Source organism: Mus caroli, unplaced genomic scaffold, assembly GCF_978045245.1.
Source record: "Mus caroli unplaced genomic scaffold, Mus_caroli_1 scaffold_4, whole genome shotgun sequence".
Lineage (NCBI taxonomy): Eukaryota > Metazoa > Chordata > Mammalia > Rodentia > Muridae > Mus > Mus caroli.
In genome coordinates, this window is record NW_028227259.1 from 34,082,725 (window position 1) to 34,109,925 (window position 27,201).

The following is a 27,201-nucleotide window of genomic DNA, read 5'->3' on the forward strand; positions in this document are numbered from 1 at the left end:
TACAACACATACTCGGACTTCATTTCCCCTTTACTTTGACCTTCCCCAACAGAACAAGACAAAACAAACAAGGAACTGAACCTCAGATAGTAAGGCATTACTAGTAAACTCGAGAGCACCCCGGGAAATCAGTGCATTATGTCACCTCTCTGTGGGCAGGAAGGAAGGGTAGAAGGGAACATCTCAGAGTTGAAACAAATCTCTATTTTCTTTAGTATCTGAGGAACTCTGTGCTTTCCTTAGGACCCTGAATACACCATGCTGTGCATTTTAGGCAGAGGCCTATAGTCAGGACAACTTGTAAACTCTTTGGGGTCTACACTTGTGCCTGCTCTGTCTCTTGCCTGCCCTGCCTGACCAGTCTTGATGTTGACCTAATCGTTCCAGCTCCATCCTGTTCTCTCCTAAGCATCTCTTCCGAGGTGGCTGGCTGGCCCTGAGTGAGGCCCCGAGTGTGGCGCATGTGACTTTCTTTTGTGTGAGGTCAGGTTGCCACGGCTCAGAGTTACTTGAGATTCTCATTGTTGGCTCTATTTATACCACAAGGCTTTCAAGTGCCAATAAATTACTTGGCTGTTGATTCACATTTTTAGTATAACTATTTTTATACATTGGTATGATTTTTTTTTTTAATGGAAGTGCTTTAAAAGTGGAAGCTGTATTCTCTCAGTGATTTTCCTGTAAGTAAAGTACTTTCCAATCAATCATTCTTGGTATAATGGAATACATCTCATTGATAGAACTTGATGGCTTTAACCTTTTATTGAACATTATTTTTATGCCAAAAGGGGTGATGGCATAACTTACCCTCCTTCCGACAGTCACCCACGTGGCTAGTACTCATTGCCTTCTCAGAACATTTCCCTCCTGAGGGCCAGCTGCTTACCCACAGTACACGTGGCATTCTGCACTCCCTGCTTTCCCAAGGCTCCCCAAGTTCCTGTGTTCTGAGACATTCTGTGTGGAGGCAGCTCTTGTGTCAGGATGTGAAGGACAGTAAAAATGTCCAGTGCTATATAATGAGGTTCCTGTGTGTGTGTGTGTGTGGGGGGGGTGGCAGTGTTTTATTTGTTTGTTTTAATGACTGAAGTGGGAGGTCTGAGCCCACTGTGGACGCTGCCACTGTGAACAAGCCATGAAAAGAGAGCCAGGAATCAACACTCCGTCATTGCCTCTACTTCAACTCCTGCCTCTAGGTTCCTGTATCAAGTTCCTCCATGCTGGGCTGTAACCTGTGAGCCAAATAAAAATGCTCTCCTCCCTAGGATGCTTTAGGTCGTCGTGGTTATCAATCACTTCAGCAGAGCAGCACACAAGGACGCGGTGGTGTGGGGGGTGGGGGTGGGGGTGGGGGTGGGGGGGAAGGTGGGTTTTGAAGGCTAGTGGTGTAGGCAGTGCACTGGCAAAGCTGCTTGGATGGCCTCAAGGCCAGGACCTGAGAGGGGAGAATTTTGACAATTTTGACAGACAGGGCCAAGCTGGATTGGGGGGAGGGGGGGCTCTGCTGCTAGGCCTGAGGCAGTGTTGCTCTGTGGAGGCTGCTCTCTTGTTTCCTTCCTTCCTTTCAGACCACCTTCTCTGGCCAACACCCTACTTTCCACTCCCTCCTCTGCTCCCTGCCTTCCTGGGGCTCTTGTCTAAGATCATGGTTCTGTGCCATCACTGAACTGACCCAGTTCAGACCCAGTCTCTGAGGGCTGTCTGATGAAGGTGGGAGCTGGGAAGGAAATGCTTTAAAATGGTAGACTACTACCCCAGCACAGCACCCTCACTTGAGCCACGTGCTGGCTGGCCGCAGTAGCTGGTTTTCTTTTCTTCCCTCATTGTCAGGCTCTTCTGGGCCTCCTGGATGTTACTTCTTGGATGTTCACCAGGATCCCTGGAGGAAGGCACAGTTCAAACTGTGCTCCATGTTGTGCAACTTGCATTGCACCCGAGTGCCTGTGAGTGAGTGAGTCACACAAAGCCAAGAGGCCATGCAGTGAGGCATCTTGTGATTTTCACAGTGTCTTGGAGGTCTGCAGCAACCCTGTGCCGTCCCCAGCTTTAACCTGAGGACACTGATTCTCCTTGGTTCAAGGCATGTCAACAACTCTCTGATATTTAAAGAAAAGGCAGCGCTTACAGGCACAGTTTTCAGCGAGGTCATCTGTGTGGGACTCCAGTGACATAGCATGTTGCACAGGACTGCCACCTCTTTATGACCTCCATTGTGCTAGGGTGTGAATGACCACTTGCATGTAATTCTGCACTACAGTGGCTCAAGTTTGCTGTTGAAACCTTACAGGTAAGGTAGACATTGCTTAGTCTTCTCTAGGGAAGGGTTTTAGGAAGTACAGGTGGAGAGGCTTTTTTGACTGCCTTGTGGGAAGCGCTGTGTCAAGGATGAACATGAAGGCCATGAATCTCTCCCTGTGCCCTGCATGCGATACCGTGTTGGTTACTTTTGCATCACTGTGACTAAAGAACTGAGTAAAAGAGGAGGAGAGGGTTGTTTTCCTCATTATTCCAGGCCTGGGGCAGGGGTTCGTATGGCAAGAAAAGCACTTCATGGTAGGAGTGTGTGGCAGATACCCCCACACATCAGTGGACTAGGAGGACCAGAGCTGGCTTGAATATAGCCTTCAAAGGCCTGTGCCTAGCAACTCACCTGCTGGCCTGGCTGTATGTCCTCCAGGTCCTCTGTGCCACCCCCTAGGGGACAAGCACTCAGAATGTGAGTGTGAGGGGACCAATTGGATTCAAATCACAGCAGGTACCATTTCCTCTATGCTTGCCACAGGAGCAGAGAGTTTGAACTAGATTGCCTCAGGCAGGTGTGGGGGAAGAAGGGGACAACAGAGGAATTGATGTTTTCAGGGAATAAAGGCTGAGAAGGACAATCAGAGACTCTTTACTGCTGAGGGAGGAACAACAACCAGGAGGGTCTCAAGAGGAAGGAGAAAATGCAGGAAACTGAGGAAGATAAGAACGATGGAGAAGATGGGAGAAAACTGGCCATGGCCAGAGCAGGCCTGGGGGTTTCAAGCAGGTATTGTCGTCCTGGGAGTGAGAGGCTGAAGTGTAACAGAGATCAGAAGTCACCAGAGCTGAGGCTACCTGGAAACTATGGGAGGGAGGGAGGGAGGGAGGGAGGGAGGGAGGGAGGGAGGGAGGGAGGGAGGGAGGGAGGGAGGGAGGGAGGGAGGGAACGTGAGCAAGAGCACATGCTGTTCTAAGAATGCCTCATTTTACAGGAGGGGGGTACCAGCAATGAAACAGGCTTATAAGAGTCCTAGTTTGTCAAATTCCAGATGATAGAAAATGGGTGAGTTGGAAGGAATGACAGATACTAAATGTGGTTGGGAAAATCCCCAAGGTAAAACACTTGCTGGGCAGCGCCGGGTGATCTTGCGAGAGTGATGTCAGCCCTGAGGCTTCATCTGTTAGGAATCTGAACCCACATGGCATGATTCAGAGGCCAAACTGCCGGAGCCACCCGAACAGAGCCCCCACATTCCTCCTGGATGTCTTCACACATTCCATCTGACAAGTAGATACCACTTGCTTTTCTTTTCAAGGCCTCTCCCTCCATAGAGCTATTCAGAGCCCACACTGCAGGCTGAATTCCTTAGTCTGCTTGTGGTTTCAGAAATGGCTGAAACATGATGACACACCATTTCTTTTTCAAGGATTTGATTAGGGGCTCAGAAGAGGGCAGATGTAAATTGTCAGGGTCCCCACTACCTTCTACATGGTGCTGGGGGCCAGGTTTGCTCTAGAGCACTCGGGTCAGCCCTGCTCTCTGCACTTGGTTCGGAATGGAATTGCCTTCCAGGGATCATTTTAGGGAGATGCCTCAGTTGCTCTAGGCTGGCCTGGCAGTCAGGCCTACCCTCCTCTGGCACTGATGTCTAAGCATAGACTTCTGCCTCCTCCCCCTGTCCAGGAGCTAAGGCATGAGAACCTGATTGGGTTTAGGCATCCCAAACTTCAGGGACACCATGCAGAAGGACCTTTTAATCTCTCTTCAGTCTCTTTGTTTTCTCAGTCATCTTTTAGGGATGGTGAGTGGGTTGCCTTCTCACTTGTATTGAAGCCTCTCTGCCATTTGAAAAACTCACAACTGAGGTGTTTTCTCAAGTGGAACCATGCACAAATGGGGTGGGGTCAGACAGATCTGACTAATGTATTGGTTGTGTGATCTCTGGCAGGTTGTTCAGCTTTTCTGCATCTATTTACCTGTATGATGGGACTGTTGTAGCTACTAATTCAGACACTGTCAGGGGGTCCAGGAGAGCCTGGCAGAATGGGTGTTCAACACAGCAGGGCAGACTACATGGTATCATATCAGAGGCCATTTCTTTTACATGTAGTAGAAACTCATGACCTAGATGAGTGGGGTCAGACAAGGTTCCAGGAACAGAAGGGGTCACCATCATAGGGACTCCATCTATTGAGTGTTAGAGCAAGGTTGATTTTCTGTTCCCAGCTCAGAGGAGAAGAGTCAGAGGGCTTGGAAGGGGTAGAAACTAGTATCCCAGAGCCCCTGATTATGCAGGCCAGGATGTAAAGAGCTCCAGCAGTGGCCATCAGAATTTCTCCAGATCTTTGACCTTCACTCCTCTGTGGGCTAGGTGAGGTTCTCGATGAACCCTTTAGTGAGTTCATGAGATTCAAGTAACGGGAGTAGAGTCGACAGTCCTGGGGTCAGTGCAGAATTGGGGAAGCCAGGCAAGGCTCAGACATTCCTAGGGGACAAGGAACAGAGGCTTTAGGAAGAGTCAAAGCCAAGAGAGGTGGGGCTGGAGATCGGCTCAGAAAGGGGGCTTCCCATGGCAATGACCGACATCCTGGACCTCCACTGCACTATAGCTTGGTAGAACACTCTGCTCTCCATGGCTGAGCAGATGCTGTCACTGCCAGGGAGAGGTGGAGCAGAGCTCCAAAGGTGACTGAGCAAGCCTGGGCTAAGATTCTCCTAGCAGCCCTGGAATCTGAGGTCAGAGCTCATCTTGGTGATCAGAGCCATCAGGCTTCAGGGTTCCCTTCCCCATGTGACGGGTCAGCTCTAGCTGCTGGGGTGAGCAGGGAAACTCAGCTGAGGACTTTTCTTTCATACAGGGTATGGGTTCCCAAGTGGTTGGTGTGTCTTTAAAGAGGGACAGGAAGTCTAAATGTGCAGATGAGTATATTTGCTGGCTCAATATTTCACGCGGAAAAGAAGGGTGAGGAGGAAAACGTTTACAAGGTTCTTTGGGGCAGGGGGTGACAAGAGTACATCTGAGAAATACTGAGGGGGAGGCCTCATGCTCTGAAGGGCAAGTGGGCTGGACAGGGTCTTTGACGTGTGGGTTACCCTAAAGACAAACACTATTGCAAGGCATAGTGGGTAACTGTTGGTGGTTCCCTGCTGTCTTTCCATTGAGCCAGACGTTCTAACATGGTTACCAGTAAATACTGGGAAGTCTCAAAGCCTCAGAAGAAGGAATTCAGGAGCAGATGGGGACGAGGAAGACTGATACTATTTCCCAGGCACAACAGTGCAAAGGCTCCACCTGGGTAGGCATGGCACAGTGAGCTCTCTGGTAGACTGAGCCTGAGATAGGCTGTTTGTGCAAGAGCTCAGTTCACAGCTCCCACCGGAAGGGATCCCTCTCCTGTTATCAGCTCATGTTTATCTCAGGGGGATGAGATCACGTCCTTCCCCAACCTCAAATGTTCCGCCTTCCCAAACCAGATCAGTTTATGAACATCATGACAGCCAGCCAGAACCCAGATTTCTTCTCTGTAAGCTGTAGCTGATCTCCACTCTAAATAATCTGCAGGGAACATGACAATTTATTATATCACAGATGTCCATGTCCTTGCCCCTTTGTGATAAATGTTAATGATTAGGCTGAGATAATCGACCTTAAAAATACTCTCATTTTATGGCCAAATGTAAAATATAGTCCAAATGATCAGAAGTTCACATTAATCAAGAACTGAGACTTATTCCTTGGTTTCTATAATCAGCTAGTCATTTGATGCATGTGTGTGTGTGTGTCTGTGTGTGTATGTGTGTGTGTCTGTGTGTGTGTGTGTATGTATGTGTGTGTCTGTATGTGTGTGTATGTGTGTGTCTGTGTGTGTGTGTCTGTGTGTGTATGTGTGTGTGTGTGTGTGTGTGTGTTGGCAGTGATGGAACCCAGGACCTCTACCACTAACCTATAACCTTCTCCTACAGAAAAATACAACAAATAAACAAACAACCTCTCCCCAGATCCTGACTCTGGGATATAATTCATACACCACACTGTTCACACGCTTAAGGAGTACAACTGGCATGGCCAAGCAACCAATAACATAGTCTAATTTTAGACGTTTTCATCCCCCTTAAAGAAACTTCATCTAGTCACTGCCCTCTGGTCTCATCTACTTTCTGTCTCTACAGACTTGCTGAATATATACACAGTTTAGAGTAGAATAATCTCATAGTTTAATTCTATAATTAACTGATGATTTGTTACTTCATAGTGAGGCATAGTTTTGGTGTAGTTCCTATGAAAGTGAGGCTGCTTTTGATCCAGTGGGAACTAGTTACAAAAACTTCATTCCTAAAAAAACGCTGCAGAAAAGGTTGTTTTCTTCTTCCTCAGAGATTTTTACCAAAAGCCCGTGATGTTTCCAGATTAAACTAGAAACGTGCCAGAGTCTGCTGTGAGACTTGCTATGGTGAAGCTGTGGGGAAGGCCGCCATGCTCTTCAGCATTAACATGGTCAGTCTTCCTTTCTGTAGCCTTGGGCAGCTTGAGGGATCTCGATGGCCTGTGCTGCTTAAGGGGTGCTGTAAGACAAATGTTCAGCTTCCTTCGGAAAAGTCAAGACTCCAGTGCACAGGTCTGAGATGGAGGCCTTAGGTGTGGACCGAACTGGGCATGAAAGCTTTGGTTTCCACATGACACTGCCCACCCTGAGGACTAGAACAGAACATCCCTGGGAAGCCATCAAACCCAGCATGTCCGAACAAGGGTGGAGTCCCTCATATTGGGGTGAGCCACTAATCAGGAAATGGTTTGCCTTAATGCCAGATCAACTTGGTAAGGCTGAAAGGCAGAGCCTGAAACACACCCAGCCCAGCAGGGCATTGGCTGGACAAGAAAGTGAGTTGGGGCAGGGAAATGATCAACACAGGCCCTTCTGCCTGTCCCAGACACAGTGCTCACTCACTCATAGCCCCAATCCTGGCTGCAAAGTGAAGAAGACCCCTGCGCTCTTGTCTGCCTACTGGATGTGTTTACAGATGTGATTCAAATGAGTCTCATTACAATCCCGAGGCAGGCTGGCTTCCGGTTTCCAGCTAGCTCAGAGACAGGTGAGGAGGCAGCTTGGATGTCTTTGGTTGAGGTTCAGTACCTCCAAAGGCTTTGGCCTTTGCCCATAAATATTTTGGAAGTGTTTTTGGAATTCCTTCAGAATATATGGTGTCCCTTTGGGTATCTTCAGTGGAAGCAAATGTACGTCTTCTAAGCTTGTAGTTTTCAATCTTGACTTTAGAATAGCCTGGAGGGCTGGATAAACTGGAGATCGCTGTGCTCCGACCTCAAACCTTCCGATCCTTTAAACCTTAGGTGGGGCTTGGGATTTGCATTCCTAATGAGTTCCCAGGTGGTACTGATGCTGTGGGCTGAGACACTCTCCAAAGGAATTTACTTCTGGAAACAGTGAATCATTTAAAAACCAAGTCTAGTCATTTAGGTCTAGGATCACACTGTGGAATTCCACCATTTGGTAAAAAACAATGGCAGGAAACAGGATCGAGAACTCCATACGGGTCTCTTTTGATTTGTTTTTACTTTTTTTCAGATAGAGGGGGCTAGCCTTGAATTCACTGTGACTTTCTTGCCTCTGCTTCCTGACCACCAGATGTGCTGTTGCACCAGGCTGGTTTGAGGAAAACTGTGACTTTTCCTCACTGGCCTTTAGGAAAGGGAGGCTCTGCCAGACAAGCTGAAGAGTCGGGAGAACGCGAACAGTTTGCCCGGCTTCCCACTGCGAAATGTTCATTGTCAACCTTTATTTTTTTTTTTTTTTTCAGCTTCGGATAAAGAGAGCACAGAAAGGCCACGTTGTTAGATGGTGTCAGGGAAGAGGGAAGAGGGAAGCTGAGCAGGCAGGGGGCCGTTCTCTGCTGCTAACATGAGGGGTGTAGATTAGAAGACAGAGGGAAAAGTCTGAGTTTTGCTATTGTGATCAGAACAGGTGAAAAGGTCAAATTTTAGATGCCAGAGACAAACATGTAACGTTTCACCTAGAGAAGAATCCCAGTAGGAGAAAAAAGAAAAAGAAAAAAGAAGAAGAGAGAAAAAAGCCCACAACATATGACATTAGTGCTTGGCAGAGAGAAAGTCAATGCTTTGTGTCACAGCAGGGGAGGGGAGGCGGAGGAATGCCTAAATATTGGCTCTGCTTTAATTTCCATTCTACATTACATTAAACTCTCCCTGTACTCCTCTCTAATTTACAGTGAGTGCTGACACAGATCGGTGTGCCTCTTCTTTGACATCAGTATTTCTCTTGAATTATGTATTTCTATCTGGAACAGGGTTTCTGGGGCTGAGGCTGGCTTTCATTTAGATGGGTGAGAAGGATGAATGGGAGGTCAAGTGTAAAATCAAAGGGAGCTGATGCTCCAGGGTTCTCAGGTCCAAAAAGGCCGAGGTGAGACTAAAGGGGACACTGGCTTCCCTGTTTTCACTACATTGATTAAACTTCAACTACTGTGCAGCAAAAAGCTCTAGATTCCTTGCTTGCTGGTGCCCTGCCTTTATTTGTAAGATAACAGGTGATAATAACAACCGTATCACTAGGATTTTATTTAAAGTTGAGTCACAGCCAAGAGAAGCCCCTGCTGGACACACTGTTCTTAGAGCTCTCAGATTTCCCCGTGTACAGGGCTTTGGTGTTCAGGTTGGCTGCCCTCTGATTGGTGACACATGGCTCCTGGATTGACAGAGGTCATTTGCTGGCTCCCCATGGGCCTGTCCATGTATTGGGGTTCTCTTTCAGCCTCACCAGTCAGCGATGGCCTCTTTCTGGCCAGTCACACCAATTCTGGAACATCTTGATGGGGTGGTCTGAAGTAACACTTGCATCCAAAAGATCTCGTATAAAATGCAGACTTACCCAATAACGTACACAGCTGACAACTCTGTACCCCTTCGTGCCCTTCATCCTACCTCCAGTCCAAGCTGGAGCCCATCCCGTAAGCCATGTTCAGCAATCTCTGAGAACCCTTCTCTAGCTTCACTTTCTACCTGAAACTCACTCTGTGCTGGGGGTAGAAATTTGGGGAAAGCTTGTTGTCTGCAGTCTAGGAAGCCATGGAGAAAAATGGCTTATGGAGACTGAAAATAGGCTAAGACCTCTATTTGCCCAAAAATGTCTGTGGTAAATGAATTCATTCTATAATTCAGAAAGGAGGAAAGGAATCCTGAGTGCAAGCTAAAAGTGGAAGAAGAAAGGCCCTATTCTTCTTGCTCTGTTAATATGCTTTGTGCTTAAACAACTTTACATATCTGCAAATAAATGGCACTTAAAACCAAAGTGTCTGATAGTGACTCATTGGGCTAGAAAGACTGGCCTTGCCTTCTGTGGTCAGCAGTCTTTCTTCCTGTGACTCCAGCATTCTAAACAGAAACCAGTTACTCCAATATGACTTGGTATCCTACAGGCTTTGCTGAGACAGTCTCTGCCCAGCGTTCCTCTCCACCAGCTGCTTTCTTCTGGTGGTGAGGGGTGTTTGAAATATTATCATTGTTCTCTGAGAACTGCTAAACATATGGAGCCATTGGATTAGCACACAGCAAAGGCATCTGATAGCCTGAGCAGCGGCCGCAGGTCGCACCTCTGCTCATGCACAGGACTTAGAGTAATTAGTCATTGCACAATGTTGTATTCATGGCCTTTCTGCGCCTGAGCTGTTAGGCCACAAACTCTGCAGCAGTTGCTGTTAGGAGAGGGTTTCTTTCTGGGTTATTTATAACGCCCCCACTTCCTCACAGTGACTGCCTCACCCCCTGCTCTTGAGCCAGGTCTACACTGTGAGGACAGTGAAGGGACTGAGCAAAATTGTTTGCAGACTCTGGTTATGCTGAAAGGTGGAGCGGATGATTCACTGCCAATGGCTTGAACCTGGTCTGTCTACACAACCCAAATCCAGCATGCCCTGCCTCACACAGTCCCTGACAGGAATGGTTATGTGGAGCCTGTTTCAGTCAGGAGGGAGCTGGTCTCTAAAGTAATGCATGAGAGGCAAACTACCTGAGTGTTGTGCTGGGAGGTATTTTAACGATGGATATTTATTACTCATTATTTGTATGCATTCTACGCTATTCATTTTTTAGTATATTTATTATTACATTCCAGCAGGTATGTAAATGAAGGTAGGTTTCTGTTCTCAGTGCCTGTCTGCTGAAGAGATAATTACCAGAAGGCAGGTACACAAGCCTACGAAAGATGCATGAAGCCACTTGCGTTTGCATTTTTTTTTTTTTTTCACTTCTGCTACTATTACCATGGCTGGGTTTACTCTGTGGAAACTGGCTTCAGTCATAAGGTGAATCAGGATCCCAAAACATTTGAAAACCACCGAGACCAACGGAATGAAGTTTGTTTTTCCCACAAAACGTCCATCTTGTTGTCCTCTGCCACCCACAGGTGGAGTAGGCTGGCCTGTGAGCCCTAAGGCTCTGCCTGTTTCTGCCTTCCTAGTACTAGCATTGCAAACACACACTTGGCTTTGAAAGCATAAGTTGGTGAGAACCACTTTACCGATCTTCCCTTGTTCCTGTTGTTTGATTTCTTAAGGACAGCTGTTCTGACTGGGGACAAATGGAACGTCTCACCTCCCCCCACAACTAGGGTTTCTCTGTGTAGCCCTGGTTGTCCTGGATCCCACTGTGTAGACCAGGCTGGCCTTGAACTCAGAGATCTGCCTGCCTCTGCCTCCCCAATGCTGGGATTAAAGGCATGTACCACCATCTCCCGGGTCAAATGGAATTTCAATACAGGTTTTTTGTTTGCTTGCTTGCTTCAGGGTCTTATATAGCTCAGGCTGGCCTTGAACTCAATACGCATCTGAGGATGACCTTGAACTCCTAATCCTCCTCCTACTCCCCAAATGCTGGGATTACAGGTCTGTGACACCATACCTAACTAAGTCTATGTGGGTTTGATTAGCATTTCCCTGACTGACCGTAGTATTCTCTCAAGACTGTTTAAGAGGGATGCTGAGACTCAGACTCCTTTGGAAAGGGACGGAGGAAGTTAGTAACAACTAGGGAACAGTAAGAAATCCCATCTCAATTGAGACGTTGGAATCTGGATCCTGTCTATGTTCAGTTTGGAGTTCAACATTTACATTATTTGTGTGGTTCCTAGATTTATAAATCAAGAGAACCGATACTCAGGGCCAGAGCTGGGGTGGCCAGCAGAGTTAGGAGGGACCGAGGAGGTAGTGATGTAAGCGCAGCACTCATGCATGAAGTTCCCAAAGGTTTTAGAAATCAAAACTACTTGAAGAAGCTAAAGTAGCTAAAGGTTTGGGACTAATAAAGCTGCATGGGGTGGATTTACTTCCCCAACAGTGTCTCTCTGTGTGGAACAGGCTGAACTTACTCACACTGATCCTCCTGTCTGTACTACCATGACTTTAAGTTTTAAAAATATTTTTAGTTTTTAATCTTTCAGTGTTATTAAAATTATTTCCTAAGTTTAGAAAGGAAGGGAGAGAGGGAAGAGGCATTAAGGCAGGAAATCTATGTATTTGATGCACATCACGTCCCAGCCGATTTAAATGATGCGAGGTAAAGAGCAGACTCCATACAAGGGAGTTGTTGCATCCGAAACAGAGCAGTCATGGAAAGCTGTCTAGCGCATGGGACTTCGGGTCCCTGCCCTAACTGTGCTTTGTTTAGACTGAGAAAGAAGAAGGGCCTATACTTCAGTTCGTTGGTTTCTGGAGAAGATGCACTTAACTGTACTTTCTGAGACAGGTTTTTCTGTCCCCCAAACCATAGCACTTTCCTCAGTGGACAATAGTATAGAATTTTATTCTTTTTAAAAGCTTTCTGTGTTCTTACCAGTATTTTGGTGTTTATTTTGGGCTTAGTCAGTCCAAGGTTTACTTGCTGTCTCTGTCACTGGGACAAAAACCATGACGATTTTGAAGGAGAGCAGTAGGGAGAAGGACAGGAGAGAGGTGTGCTGTCAAGGGTTACTGCTCCCGGGCACGGTGGCACAAGTCTGTGATCTAAGTACTTGAGAAGCCACTGTAGAATGACTGAAGTTTGAGGCAGCCTGGGCTACATAGGAAATTCTTGTTTTGTTTTGTTTTGTTTGAGACATGGTTTCTTTGGGTAGTTTTGGCTGTCCTGGAACTAGCTCCATAGATCAGGCTGGCCTCGAACTCAGAGAGATCTGCCTGCCTCTGCCTCCTGATTGTGGGGACTAAAGGCGTGTGACACCATCTCCTGGTTAGAAAATTCTGTCTTTTTTTTTTTTTTTTTTTTTGAGACAGGGTTTCTCTGTGTAGCCCTGGCTGTCCTGGAACTCACTCTGTAGACCAGGCTGGCCTTGAACTCAGAAATCCGCCTGCCTCTGCCTCCCAAGTGCTGGGATTAAAGGCGAGCGCCACCATGCCCGGCTTTTTTTTTTTAAAGCCAAATTTGGTTCAGTGGTATAATATCTTTAATCCCAGTACTTGGTAAGACGAGGCAGGCAGATTATCTGCGAATCCAAGGCTGGCCTGGTCTACATAGTAAGTTTCAGGACAGCCAGAGTTACACACATAGTGAGACCTTGTCTCAACCACAAAACAAAAAACCCCAAACCAAACCAAATCAACAAAACCAATCAACCAGCTAACCAAACAAGAAACCCAAAAAAACAATAGTGAAAAAAAAAAAATCTGGGTATGGTATCATGTGACCACAATTCCTGCAATCCTGCCCTCGGAGATGATGAGGGTAGGAGAATCTTGAGTCCCACTATAGTACATTATGTAAACACACTCATACACATACACACCTCTTTGTTTATACCATTAACAGTATCTTTACAGAGTACAACCTATAGTGTACAGTCATATTTTCCTACACAAGCAAGCAGATGTTCAGGTCTATGACGCACACACCTGCCTTTTGACTCCCCTGCACACCTGCATCAGCAACAGTGAAGACCACGGGCATGGCAGGCTCAGCATTCTGGGCTTTGCAGTTTGACAACATTTATTTTATTTATTTAGACGGATGCTGAAATGACTGCTCCTTCTCCATCCTATGCCACTCTTCTCTGTGGCCACACTTGAGCTATCTCTGAGACAGGCCTGGTCCCAGATGCATTCCAGGGCTGCTAAAGTATAGCGCCCTGCAGCACTGTGTAAACTCAGTTCTGCTGTATTGGGAAGACAGGAAAAAAAGCCCATGCTTGGCCCTGGTTCAGTTCTTCAACAAGAACATGACATTTCTGGTAAGCAATTACAATTAAATTGTTTGAGCCCTGGGTTTTCAACTGATCACATTCAGGGTTAGGAAGGATAATTTCAAGTACTGAATTCTACCTGATTAGCTAATAAATGAGGTGGTCTGCTGATGTAGAAGCAATGCAATACAGCTCACGCAGCCTTCAGGGCATGACAGATGTCGCTTGTGCTGTCTATCAGCTGCTTCAGTGGCTGCTCTGCCCCTGTCCTTTCCTCACAGCCGGAGAATCTTCTGTAATCCTCGTCTTTCTTTGGCAGCCTCTGGCAGCACAGTCTTCAGAGTTTTCTAGATGTCATTCTTGGGACAAGGAGGGCTAGTTAACAAATAGATTTATTTATGTGTAGTAATGTTTTGCCTGTGTGTGTGTGTGTGTGCATACTGTATGTATGTGTCTGATGTCTGTGGATGTCAGAGAAAGATGTTGGATCCTCTGGACCTGGAGTAACTGTCACTTATGAGTCCCCATGTGGTGCTGGGAATCACACCCAGGTCTTCTGGAAGAGCAGCCAGTGCTCTGCTCTACTGAGGACTGAGGCATCTCCCAACTGCCAGGAGGACCATTTTAAAGGTTTATTTTAAATGTAACTATGTGTATGTGTATGATGTGTGTATATGCATGTAGAGGGTGTTGTATTCTCCTGCGGTTATTCCAGGCGCAAGTGAGCTACCATATATAGGAGCTGGCATATCTGAAGAATAAAAGTATGTGTGCTTGAACCACTGAGCCACTATCCAGCCCCTAAGGGGAGTGTATTAGTCAGGGTTTTATTGCTGTGAACAGAGACACCATGACCAAGGCAAGTCTTATAAAAAAACAACACTTAATTGGGGCTGGCTTACAGGTTCAGAGGTTCAGTCCATCATCATCAAGGTGGGAGCATGGCAGTATCCAGGCAGGCATGGCCCAGGCAGAGCTGAGAGTTCTACATCTTCATCCAAAGGCAGCTAGTGGAAGACTGACTTCCAGGCAACTAGGGTGAGGATCTTAATCCCACACCCACAGTGACACACCCATTCCAACCAGGTCACACCTATTCCAATAAGGCCACACCTCCAAATGCCACTCCCTGGTCCAAGAATATACAAACCATCACATTCCACTTCCTGTTCAAACACATGAGTCTATGGGGGGGGGGCAATACTTAAACATAGCATAATGCAAAATGCATTTAGTCCAACTTTTAAAGTCCTCATAGTCTATAGTAGTCTCAACAATGTTAAAAGTCCAAAGTTCAAGGTCTCTTCTGAGACTCATCCAATCACTTAACTGTAATCCCCAAAGCAAGACAGGAAACCAGCTGGGCAAACGCCAAACTCTGTATCTCCATGGCTGATGTCAAAGCCGTCTTCAGATCTCCACTCCTTTCTCATCTTTGTTGACTGCAACAAACTGCTTTCTCCTGGGCTGGTTCCACTCCCTGTTAGCAGCTTTCTTCAGCATGTATGCCATGGCTCTAACATCTTTAACATCTTTGAGTCTCCAAGGCAATTTCAATGTTACAGCTTCTTGGTTCAGTGTCTGGGATTCCATTTGATCTTTTGGGCTCCTCATAAGGGCAGGCATCACTTCTCCAGCTCTGCCTTCTGTATTACTCTAAGCTCAGGTTGATCCACTCCACTACGGCTGCTGTTCTTGGTGATCATCCCATGGTACTGACATTTCCAATACACTGGGGTGTTCCACTCAAACTAGGCTTCACTAATAGCCTCTCATAGGCTCTCTTCATGGTGCCAAGCCTCAAATCCTTTGCATAACCCCTTTAGTCCTGGGCCATCAACTACAGCTAAGGTTACACCTTCTCCAATGGCCTTCCATGACCTCTCACAGTGCCAAGCCTTAGCTGTTCTTCATGACACCTTCATGCCTTCAAAACCAGTACCACCTGGGTGACTCTTACACATTACCAAGTGCACCTGCTGCAAAAGGTACAACCTTGGCTATCTCTGGAACACAGCTTCTTTGTGCTCCCAGAAAACAATTCCCAGAAGATTTCACCTCAGTGATTCTGGTCTCTTCTTAATCATTGCTAATTTCTTAGCTCCAGCTAACCAGCATCAATTGTCCCAGTAGTTCCTTCCATTCTTAACTCTGGAGCCAGAGCCACATGGCTAAAGCTGCCGAGTTCTGCTGCTTGCAGGAACTAGAACATGACCCGCTTGTACTATTACATTGTCACTGGCTTTCTGTTTTCCAAATCCTTCTTGGCTATTCTGGATCTTGCTCTGTAGATGGACCTTGAACACAGAGATCACCATGCCTGTGTCCTGAGATTAAAGGTGTGTGCCACCACCATGCCTGGATCTAAATTTAGCTGGGTAGGATCTTGCCCTAAGGTCCCACTCCCTTAATCTGTTATCTCCTAGAACACAGGATTTTCCTCCATTTCACTTCCTGGTACCCCTTTAATACTCGAACCATATAATTTATATTTTTCCTTTTTAAGCTTACTATGCTTGTTCAAATTTCTCTTCCTAAGACTTAACCAGAGAACAAAGTCTCTGCTGGGCTTTTTTGAAACTTCCTTTGTCAATGCAATTAATCTGAGGCTCTTCACCTTAGTCTCAGGCAGACTTTTCAGTCTAGGGCAAAAAGTAGCCACATTCTTCACCAAATACCACAAAAACAGCCTTTCTGCCACATTCTGAAATTCTTCTCCTTTGAAATCTCTTGGGCCAGGTCAACACAGTTCAAATTACTCCCATCAACAAAGTCTTCCATATTCCTACTAGGATGACCCATTAAAGCATCCCACTGCTTTCCAAATCAAAAGTCCCCAAATCCACATTCTTTCAAATAAAAGCATGGTCAGGCCTATCACAGCAATACCCCATTCCTGGTACCAACTTCTGTCTTAGTTAGGGTTTTACTGCTGTGAACAGACACTGTGACCAAGGCAAGTCTTATAAAAAACAACATTTAATTGGGTCTGGCTTACAGGTTCAGAGGTTCAGTCCATTATCATTAAGGTGGGAGCATGGCAGCATCCAGGCAGGCATGGCTCAGGCAGAGCTGAGACTTCTATGTCTTCATCCAAAGGCAGCTAGTGGAAGACTGACTTCCAGGCAACTAGGGTGAGGATCTTAAGCCACACCCATAGTGACACACCTACTCCAACCAGGTCATACCTAGTCCAATAAGGCCACACCTCCAAATGGTGCCACTCCCTGGTCCAAGAATATACAGACCATCACAGGGAGCTACAGTAGAATGTCAGTGGGTTTCTGCATTTCAGAGACACCTTTCACTCTCAGTGACCTGATCTTTTTTATTGTAGTCTTTGTTAAATGAGGATTTTTGAAATGGAACACTAGATAATTATTTCATTCTCCAATAGTGTATAAGGAGCAGCTCACCTCTGACTTCATCTTTCTCTGGAAGTCTTCACTGTAGGTGGTGAGGAGTCCGACATGCTCTGGAGAGCAGTCCTAGAGACAGCGGACTGCAGCAACTCTTGCTCTCAAGCCGGTTACTCTCTAGAAGGAGCTCGGGCTTCTCACTTGTCACCACAGGGCTGCTGTTATATGCTGAGGTTGGCCCTGCTCACAAAGGACCTTCTAAGCCAGGTTCTGAGCATGGGATGTTGCTAGGCAGGACAGTAGGAGTGATTAGCTCATCTTAGCTACAAAAACAGTTGGAAAATGTTAAAAAAGAGGGTAAGCGCCCTTAGCAGCTTAGTAGTTCAGGCTCCTAACAGAAGATGCTTACTATAAAGAAAATTTGATTATAATCTATAACAGAATGCATGTCTCCTCCAGGAATGGTCACTCAGGGACAAGGATGGATGGGTGTAAATCCTGCCAGAAGCAGTATGATCTGGAATGACCCAGTCCCACCACTCTTCTCACACAGTCCAGCCCTTGCCTGTAGAGGAAGCAGCTATGTGGCAATGGTGGTGGTGCCTGGGTTCTCTGAACCAGTGCACAAAGCAAGCTCTGGGTTTTGTAATCTAGAAAACTGCCAGCCTGCACACATAGCTAGACAGGTGTGGAGCGATGTACTGAATAAGGAGTGCTCTCTTTCTGAGGGCTCACTCATTGGTACTCAGCTGGATGGTACTCAGGGTCTATGGTGGGTTATCACCTTTCATCGAGGCTGCAGTGTACTGTACAAGCATGCAAGGCCTTTCCAAGATCTGGAGACAAGAGGGGTTGTAAAAGTCTGTATTCTGATATGTGACTTGAGGGTCAGTGCTAGAATGTCAGCACAGAGAAGTGGGCTGTCCCCAAATCAAAAGGTAGACTTTATTTACTAAAGCAGCCTAGCCAGCAGATGGCTAACACAGCCTTGGAGCCATCATCTGCCCCAGGCCATGGCAGTGTCACTGGCTTGGCCGTGTGCAGAGGCCTTCACCTCTCAGGGAAACGTGGTCTTCGGGTAGCTCCTACCTGCTGGTGCGCACAGGGCTCACTCTTTGTGCGTGTGCTGAGGGAGCTCTCTGGAGGGGCGGCTGCTTCTGAGGACACGCAGACTCCTGGAGCCGGAGCTCAGGAGAGGCCCTCACTTAACTGTCTCCAACATGCTCTGCCTCCAGGTATGACTGCACTGGAGAGGGACATCAGCACGTGGACACTACTCAGCACTCATCACGGTCTCATGATCTTCCACTCCCAAGAGCCTTTTCACTCATGGCCTTTTGTTTCTTTCCTTTTTTGAGATAGGGTATCACTATGTAGTTCGGGCTGTCTTGGAACTTGGTAATGTAGACTAGGCTGGGCTTGAGTCGACAGAGATCCACTAGCTTGCCCTGGAATTAAGGGTGTGCGCCACCACAGCCCGCTTTAGGAACATTTTAAAATGGAGAGCATGAAGGATAAAGCACCAGGGTTCTAGGTGCTCAGCTTCTTATGGGAACATTCCAAACATGGATATTTTGGTTGTAGCTTATACAACGAATACTTTATTGACTGAGACATCTCCATAGCCTTGCCTGGTCCCGTTTACAACTCTTCCTGGTTACCCAGTAACCAAACCCAAGAACCATGACAGAAGCAGAGCTGGGCTCACCCAGTGCCCTGCTGGGAGGCAGGTGACTGAAGAGGTCCACTGGCTACCAAGCATTCATTCAGAAGGGAACTGGAATACGAGCTGTTTCTTTGAGGACATGCGATACTTTTGAATGATGGACAGAAGTGGCATGCTTTGACCTTTATCCTGTCTCTCCAAGGGGAACTATAGAAAATTGCATTTTTGAGGAAAACTACTTCTTCAAGAAGATTAAGAAAGAAAAATCCTGTCAAAATGCACATTGAAATGTCTAGACTGGACCCCGAGGCCCCCAATAAGAAGGCACCACCTCCCTCCTGTGGCAGCAGGATATCCTTTCCGAAGGTGTTGTAGGGTGACTCAGTCTGCTTGCACAGAGACTTTAGAGTGCTCGAGAGGCTGTTTGTGAGGCCAACTGTCAAGGTCTCCTCTGTGACGAGGACCCTACCCTGTTTGCTAGATGTGGCTAACTCAGAAGCTATTGGCTAGGCCTCAAAGAGATGTTTATTTCAAACAACAAAGTAATGCACTAAAAACACAGGTTTATGGACAAGAAAGACATGAAGTAGAAAGTGGAATTTCCTCATTATCATGCCAAGCCAATCCCTTCCAGAGCAGCCATCAGAATGGCTGGGTGAGCTGGCTCCAGAGGTGAAATCTATGTTTCAATGCTGAGGGCCGTGAGGCGCTTTCCAGTAGCTAGCACTGCACAGTCCTAGCTAAGCCCCTCTGCTGAGGAGCGCACCACAGTCCTAGCTAAGCCCCTCTGCTGAGGAGCTCACACATCTCCTCAACGTTGGGTTAATACAGAGTTGAAATGGCACCTAGTGAGGAGAAGCTCTGTCTAGTGTCTTTATTGTTTTGTATCTCTGCTTCTGAGAAAACCTGTTTGCATCACCCTGGAGGGATACTGCTGTGCTACCAGCAGAAGCTTCAGCAGCAGAGTGGCCGAATCACAAGAACTCGCTTCCTCCTCTGCCCACTTAGTGTCCGCTCCATCCTCCAGTGCACAGTAAGTATGGGCTCCTTTCATAAGCAGCGGGGAACTGAACAAAGCACTTAGTGGGGTACAGGGGGTGCTGAAGGCACCCAGGGCCTCACCCATGCTATGCAAATCCTCTCAGATGAGTTAGGTTCCCAGCCCTGTTCCCGCCCTGCTGGCATGGCAAGTCTAAAGGCAATTTCCAAAGGCACTTTGACTGATGGTAGCATCTACAGAGTAAGTCTCCCAAGGTCAAAAACGGAAGGAAACAACGTTTCTTTTAGGATAAGAAAACATAACATAACAAAACACAACCACCAAAAGCCGGGCGTGGTGGCACGCCTTTAATCCCAGCACTTGGGAGGCAGAGGCAGGCGGATTTCTGAGTTCGAGGCCAGCCTGGTCTACAGAGTGAGTTCCAGGACAGCCAGGACTACACAGAGAAACCCTGTCTTGAAAAACCAAAAAAAAAAAAAAAAAAAAAAAAAAACCACAACCACCACCACCACCGCCCCAAACTGTGCTGCCAGGGTTAAGCCCCAAACCGTGCTGCCAGGGTTAAGCCCCAAACCGTGCTGCCAGGGTTAAAATAAGTCTTTGGGGGGCGGGGGGCAGTTTTGAGACAGTGTTTCTCTGTGTAGCCCTGGCTGTCCTGGAACTCATTTTGTAGACCAGGCTGGTCTCAAACTCAGAAATCTGCCTGCCTCTGCCTCTCAAGAGCTGGGATTAAAGATATGCACCACCACACTCAGCTAAAATAAGTCTTAATTTCTCTGTATCACCTGCCATCACCCAGCAGTCTGTTAGTCTTTACCCACAATACTTTATTCTCCCAGCTCTTAGTGTTCAACAGTGAAGGACACCCAAACATCTGGACAGAGATCCACAAAGACTCTGCAGAAACCCCACATATACAAAACAGAGGTAGGGATGAAGTGTGTGTACTTCTGGGGAAACACAGGCCAAGGTCAGAGGCTGTTTCAGCAGTGGATGGGACTTCCTTATGGGTAGGGAGGGCTACTCAGAGAGCACCTGGGCTGTGAGCTGCCCTCATGCTGACCTGCATTCCTTGGCTCTCACTGCATTTGGCATCAGCTATTGGACTTTGCAGTGGTTGTAGGGATGTGGCAGGGGGGACAAGATGGGAGAAAGGTCTCTCTCTCTTTTATAATTTTTTAAGAGATTTATTTATTTTATTTATATGAGCACACTGTAGCTGTCTTCAGACACACACTAGAAGAGGGATTCAGATCCCATTACAGATGGTTGTGAGCCACCATGTGGTTGCTGGGAATTGAGCTCAGAACCTCTGGAAGAGCAGTCAGTGCTCTTAACCAACTGAGTCATCTCTCCAGCCCTAAGAAAGGTCTCTTACGATGCGGGTACTGACCCCCAGATGCTGCAGTGGTTTTCAGCTTGCACTGTCAGGTCTATAGTACCTAAGTGGTGGATTAATGGGAACTCACCCCTGAGAATGGCCTAGATAGCTGAAGCCAGACCCCAAGATGGAGAATCGTCCCAGAGAAGCCACCCTGGAGGCATCTAGGAAGTCTTAGCAATCACATCCCACTAAAGTGCTTCCCTGATAATTTTCACAGACACTTTCCTGCCACCAATTTGTACTTCCCACTGGGGCCATCTCTAGAACAAATTCTCAAGCCCTGAGTCATCACAGATATCCACGTGGTGGGCAGATGTGACTGGAGCCACATCAGCAACTCAGACAGACAGACAGACAGACAGATAGAGGGAGGGCAGGGAAGATGATCCCCGAGTGACCCCGGCTTCCCTTTACCCTTGGCTTAGTCATCTGTCCTGATTTATGGTGCATTATAATAAAGTGATTCTGGAGGACTTCGGTTTAGCCTGTGGCCTGCATTTTTGAAATGACAGTGTGAGGGCAGATTCTGGGACTTGAGCATTTACATAAAGGAAAGCAAACAGTATACAAGGATCTGACAGAGCCTGCAGGGGAAATAATAGGACAGCAATATAATGTAATAGTTCATCCTACTACCACGACAATCCCTAAGTATTGCTCGTGTGTGTGACATACAGCATGTACTTCCAATGACTCCTGAATAGAACATATATGAACGTGATCATTCTGACTGAGGCTGAGATGCAGAAATGGTGAAAGAGACACATCTGTCCTGTCTTCCAAACTGAACTGAGGACATCTGCAGCACTGCCACCCTCTCATGCCAGCACAATGGGGAAAACAGATGTAAAAATAGAACTGATGTATTCAACTATTAACAGAGGCAAAACTGAATATAGCAGCACACAGCAGCTCTGACGTACAGGCTCAAGTGGACAGTGTGCCAGCCAGTAACTACTTTCCTTCATTCCTGTCAAGCCCGGTGTCTGTCAATGGAGGAGGAGATAGTGAGAACCTTCTGAACCAACGCAGCAAGGGACACTGCTGGCTAGGAGGGAAAGGGCTCTTTGCCCAGGGGAGACTCTCATCCCAGAAATTCCTCGCCCCACCAGGGCCATTGTTTCATGTTCTTAAACTAGCTGAACAGTTGTGTGTGGATCAAGCAAACATACCGGTGGCGAGGCTGCTGGATGAGAAGACAAAAGACAGTATAAAAAAAAATGATGGAGAGGCTGGGGAGCTGGCAGAGTCGGTAAAGCACCTGCCATGCACAGCATATCGATATTCCTCTAGTGTTCAATATTGTGCAGTTGTATGGAGACACTACAATTTGCTTGTCTGCTTCTCTGCGGATGGACACCGAGCATGACTTCCTTTTGTCTAGCTGGTTCCTTCTCCCCTATTCTCCCATATAAGTTCTTTGTCCTTTGACATCAGAGACAGGGACATGACAAGGCACCTGGTGGGGGAACAGAGCTTCTGGGGACCACTCTGGGAAGACAGCCTGAGTCCAAAGCCTATGACAAGAAGAGTAGAGCTGACCCGGCCCAAATGAAGACCCTCCAGAGGTTCCATTTGTGTGTACCAAGCACACCTCTCATAGGCTACTTCTGTGCAGAAGCAAGCAGAACTGTGATTTACATGTGCTCAGTGGAGGCCAACCCATTTCCAGGTACCCACAAAGGTCTGACCTCCCCCCGCCCCCAGGACCTTTCATGTCACTCTGGCAAGAGAAAAAGAAATTTCTCTCACTTCGGTTCACACTTGGAACAATTTACTCTGATGAAGTGAACTAATGAAGCTTCCCAATTTAGGGTCCCTCCTTGACAGAACAGAACACATGATCAGTGCTAGAAATGACCAAGTCCTGGAGATGACAGACTAGGCATGAGTCTGCAGGTGCCTGAGGAAGGCACTGTGGAAGGCACCCACAGCGTCAGCGTCAGTGTGTGAGTGGTGTTGCTCATACAGAGCCTCTGGTCATTTGCGGGTGAGTGGGTGGGTTGGGGAGTCTAGTACCGTAGTCCAGGTTAGCCTCAGCCTGATGCTGACCCTCCTGTACCAGCTGCCAGAGTCCTGGATGGTTGGCTTGCCAAGCTCATGCCTGTTTACACTTCCACCAGGTTGCCCTTCAGGCTTCAGGTTTGATAAATGAGTTATATTTTCAAGTTGTCTCTTATCGAAAATAGACCAGTACATAGTTTATAAATAAGCATATATAAATTCCTTATAAATGAAAACTCTAAAGTTTTCTTCTTTATCAATGTAACTTTCCCATCCCCGAGGTTTGTATATTTTTCTGGTCAGCTCTTCTGAATCCTAACAGTAAACAAGTTTTATCTCCCTAGTTAGGGAGTCATTAACCATCTTTCTCAGTCTCTCAGTTCACTTCTGCGAGGAGTGGGGACACAGCCTACTTTTGGAGCCACAGCCCTGTCCCTCACTGGAAGGAGAAAGGAGGACAGCAACACACTGCTTATTAATGTTTGCAAGGATTAAATGAGATGTGTGCACGAGACACTGAAGCCTGCAGTGATGGTTCCTACTGTCATCCGTGGGCTCAGAGAATGATCTTTGTACCCGCACGCCCATGTTTATGGCTACAGTAGTGAAGAGGGCCAGGAAATAGAACAGATGAATACGGGGCATGCTGCATGCACACGGCGGAATGCTACAGAGTCAGAAAGAAAGGTGGCATCATGCTGCATGCACATGGCAGAATGCTACATAGTCAGAAAGAAAGGTGGCATCATGGCAATTGTAGGAAAATGGATATAACTGGAGGTCATGAAGCTAAGCCAAATAAAAGAGACCCAGAAAGACAAGGGCCATTTTTTTCTCTTCTATGTAGTATCTAGTTTTAAAATTGTGTGTGTGTAACTAGGAAGATGATGATGATGATGAGGGGTTAATAGAGAGAGTGACAGAACGTGTGTGATAAGAAGGCAGAAGGGAGGATGGACTAAGAGGAGCAAGGGTCCAAAAGAAGGGTGGGGTGTGGGGGAGGGGAGTACATGAGAAGGAAGTATAATGTGACCGTGTGACACAAGCATGAAGATGCCAGCATGAAGCCTACAACTCTGTATCCTAGCCTAAGGGTCAGACAGAAGAAAACAAAACAAGGATCTCTGATAGCCAGTGAGCCTTGTCATCCCTGCCATCAAGAGGCTAGCTAGTAAGACATGGCTATGTTATGCTCTAGTCTCCTTCCCAAAGTGTCCCCAGCATCCAGAGCATGCCTGGCACATAACAGGCTCAGCGAATATTTATTTACTGAATGATCATATACAGGAAATACAGCAATACTTTATGGATAAGGAAACAGCTTCCCAGAGACTGGGCACCATGGGACTTCCCAATGACTTAGCGGAGGCCTGGAGAGGGCTCTCCTGTTTGGCTATCTTCTCCCACCCCACTCCTAGGTCTGATCACATTATGTAATCTTCAGACAGGGCTGTATTAGATATGAAAGAAATTGTGAAAGTTTGAAACCTACCGTGGTGTCTACAGCCTTGACAGCTTCAGTGGGAATGTGCTTTGGAACAGGCTCAGCCTGTGACAGCATCACGCATCCTGAAGCCCCTAAGGTGATGACCACAACCTGGCAGCCCCGTTCTAGGAGAACCAATGCAGCCTTCCCAGCCGTGGTGGGGTCACTCACTGCATGGCCTGTTAAAATCTCAGCCTGGAATACATACCAGAGAGGAAGAGGAGGTGAGAATAAAGTTTGAGGTCTGCTCAGGTCTGCCCTTTAGGAAACATGTCTCCCTCGTTTCTCACAACAATCAGGGCAGTGGAAACCTTGACGGATACTGGCAACTGGCACAGAAGCATAAATAAGAGGAACAAAATGAGGACAACGAAAGTAGCTACTTAAAATATTCTCTGAATGGGCACAGTTGTCTCAGGCTTACTGTCTCAGTGTCTGGGAGGTCAAGAGTTAATGCCAAAAACAAAAACTCCAAAGGAAACAAAACACTCTCAGGGGCTGGAGAGATGGCTCTGTGGTTAAGAACACTTGTTGCTCAAACAGAAGACCGGTTTAGTTCTCAGCAATTACATGGTGGCTTGCAATCATCTGTAAGTCTAGTCTCAGAGGATCTGACCCTGTCTTCTGACCTCCACAGGCACCAGTCACATATGAAGTGCACATACATAAATGCAGGTAAAACACTCAAATGCATAACATAAATCTAAAAATATTTGTAAAATTCTTAGGACAACTTTGGGTTTCTGTGTGTAGCCCTGGCTGTCCTGGAACTCACTCTAGACCAGGCTGGCCTCACACTTTCAGAGATCTGCCTGCCTCTGCTTCCTGAGTGCTGGAACTAAAGGTGTGCACCATCACCTGGCTTGTTTTTACTTTTCATTAAAAATCAAAAAAATAAATCCACGCAGGGGATGGGCTAATCAATGTAGCTGTATTGCTATCTCAGTTCCTCTAGATATAGAACTCTGGACAACAAATGCAGTCTATGACAGAAAACAAGGAAGGTGGGAAGTGGAGAGGGAGCCACTACGAGGGACTCCATGTATGCTGCACCTCTAAACATAGGCACCTAAGCTGGACACCACTGCCCAGGCCTCCCCTGGCCCAGCAGTGTCCGGGCCTCTCTTGGTGTCTCTCTCATGCTCTTGCAGACTACTGGTCACCATCTCTATGACCTTCCTTAAGTCACATGCAATAACTGAGGAGGGTTTGTGCAGGATCAATATTTCTCTCCTGGAACACTAAAGAGTCTTGGGCTGAAACTGGGCCAAGAGGCACCCCTCTGCCATCTTTGGGGTGCTTCTCTACTTGTGACACTGGTAGTTAAAAATAGCACTCATTGAATTAGTACTTTTTGACTCAAAGTATATAAGTAAATTTTCCTTTCCTTATTCAAGTTTAACCATATGCTATATAAGACTATGTAAGCCCTGCTTGTAGTTGCTGTGAATATGCCAATATTAAACACATTTGTGTGTGTGTGTGTGTGTAGGCTGCTCATATGGATCAGTAGGTAAAGGCACTTGCAACTAAGCCTAATGGCCTGAGTTCAATCCAGGGCTCACCTGGTGGAAGGAGAATATTGATTTCCTCAAGTCCTTTGGCAGTTCCATATGCATGCCATGGCATATGAGCACGTTCGCGTACACACACAATGTATAAAATAATTTTAAGGTTTATTACCAAATTCTGTCCTTTTGTATTACAATTTAATCATATGCTGTACATTCCTAAGACTGAGATTGCATCTTACTTTTATTTGCTCAGATCATGCCCAAATTACTCCTTTTGTCATATAAAAACCATCCCTCAAGTGCCTGCTCTTTGCATCTGTGATCCCAATAGCAAGAGCTGCCTGAACCTGGCCATGTACCTTCTCTTTCTGTCTTCCGTGTGACCCCTGTGTACAGTCTAGGTTGGCTGTACTCTGAGGCCACCTTTTCATTTTCTTAATTTTCTTATTTTTATGTGTGTGTGTGTGCATGCGCGCACTCTTGAGTGCTCGTGCACCTGCCTGTATATCTGTGTACTCAGTGTGTGCAGGAGCCTGAGGAGGCCAGAAGAGGACACTGGATCCCTAGAACTTGAGTTACAGATGGTTGTGAGCTGCCATATGGGTGGTGGGAACAGACTCTGAGCCATCTTAATACGTTTTGTGTTAATCTGTGTTACAGGGACCATTTCTGTCTGCTACACACACTTATCTACTTTCAGAGACACTCTTACTGTATCTTCTAAAAAATCTGAAATCTCTATCAATACCTCTGACCCCGTGTGTGAGTGGTTGGTGTGTGTGTGTGTGTGTGTATGTGTGTGTGATATGTTTGGGTATATGTGTGTAGTGTGTTTTGATGTATATGTGTAAGGGAGAGTATGCGTGTGTTTTGATGTGTGTGTGTAAGAAAGAGTATGTGTGTGTTTTGACATATGTGCGCGCACGCACACACACTCGTGTGTGGTGTGTATGCCAAGACAAGTCATGTATAAGTATTCTGACCAACAGTCCCACTATGCTCCAGGCAACACCAGTAGCAACTATCAAACCCGAGTGAAGAATCTCTCAGCCTTGGAAATCTTCAACTCTTGCCTCAGGCACCACAGAGCAAGGACAAGCCATGCCAGGCCCTATCTGAATTCCCTAGGATGGAAACTGGGAATGGAATCACTATAGCTGCTTTGGAGAATTTATTATATAGCAATAGGTAAGTATATAATAGGGACAGAATACAATAATGTGTCTTAATGGAATTTGTAATTTAGTGGAGAAGACACATGAGCTGAATAAACATTTGTGCTGTGAAAACTGTCTGAAGAACAAACAGTGTCTTTTAAGCTTCCACCAGGGAAATCTGAGCCAGT

The 27,201-nt window shown here is 46.7% G+C and overlaps 1 protein-coding gene across 5 annotated transcripts in view; it reads right to left on the minus strand.

The window, feature by feature from the left end:
- The window catches only part of Rbks (ribokinase), an 81,239-nt gene that overhangs the window by 3,421 nt on the left and 50,617 nt on the right, over positions 1-27,201 (minus strand). The window contains exons 7-8 of one of the 5 annotated variants that reach the window (XM_029477544.2): positions 24,349-24,537; positions 4,641-4,730 (exon numbers count right to left, since the gene is read on the minus strand). In XM_029477544.2, coding sequence (XP_029333404.1) covers positions 4,656-4,730; positions 24,349-24,537 — 264 coding nt within the window. In that variant the 3' untranslated portion in view covers positions 4,641-4,655. The other 4 variants (XM_029477547.2, XM_029477546.2, XM_029477545.2 and 1 more) reach the window with 4 other exon arrangements.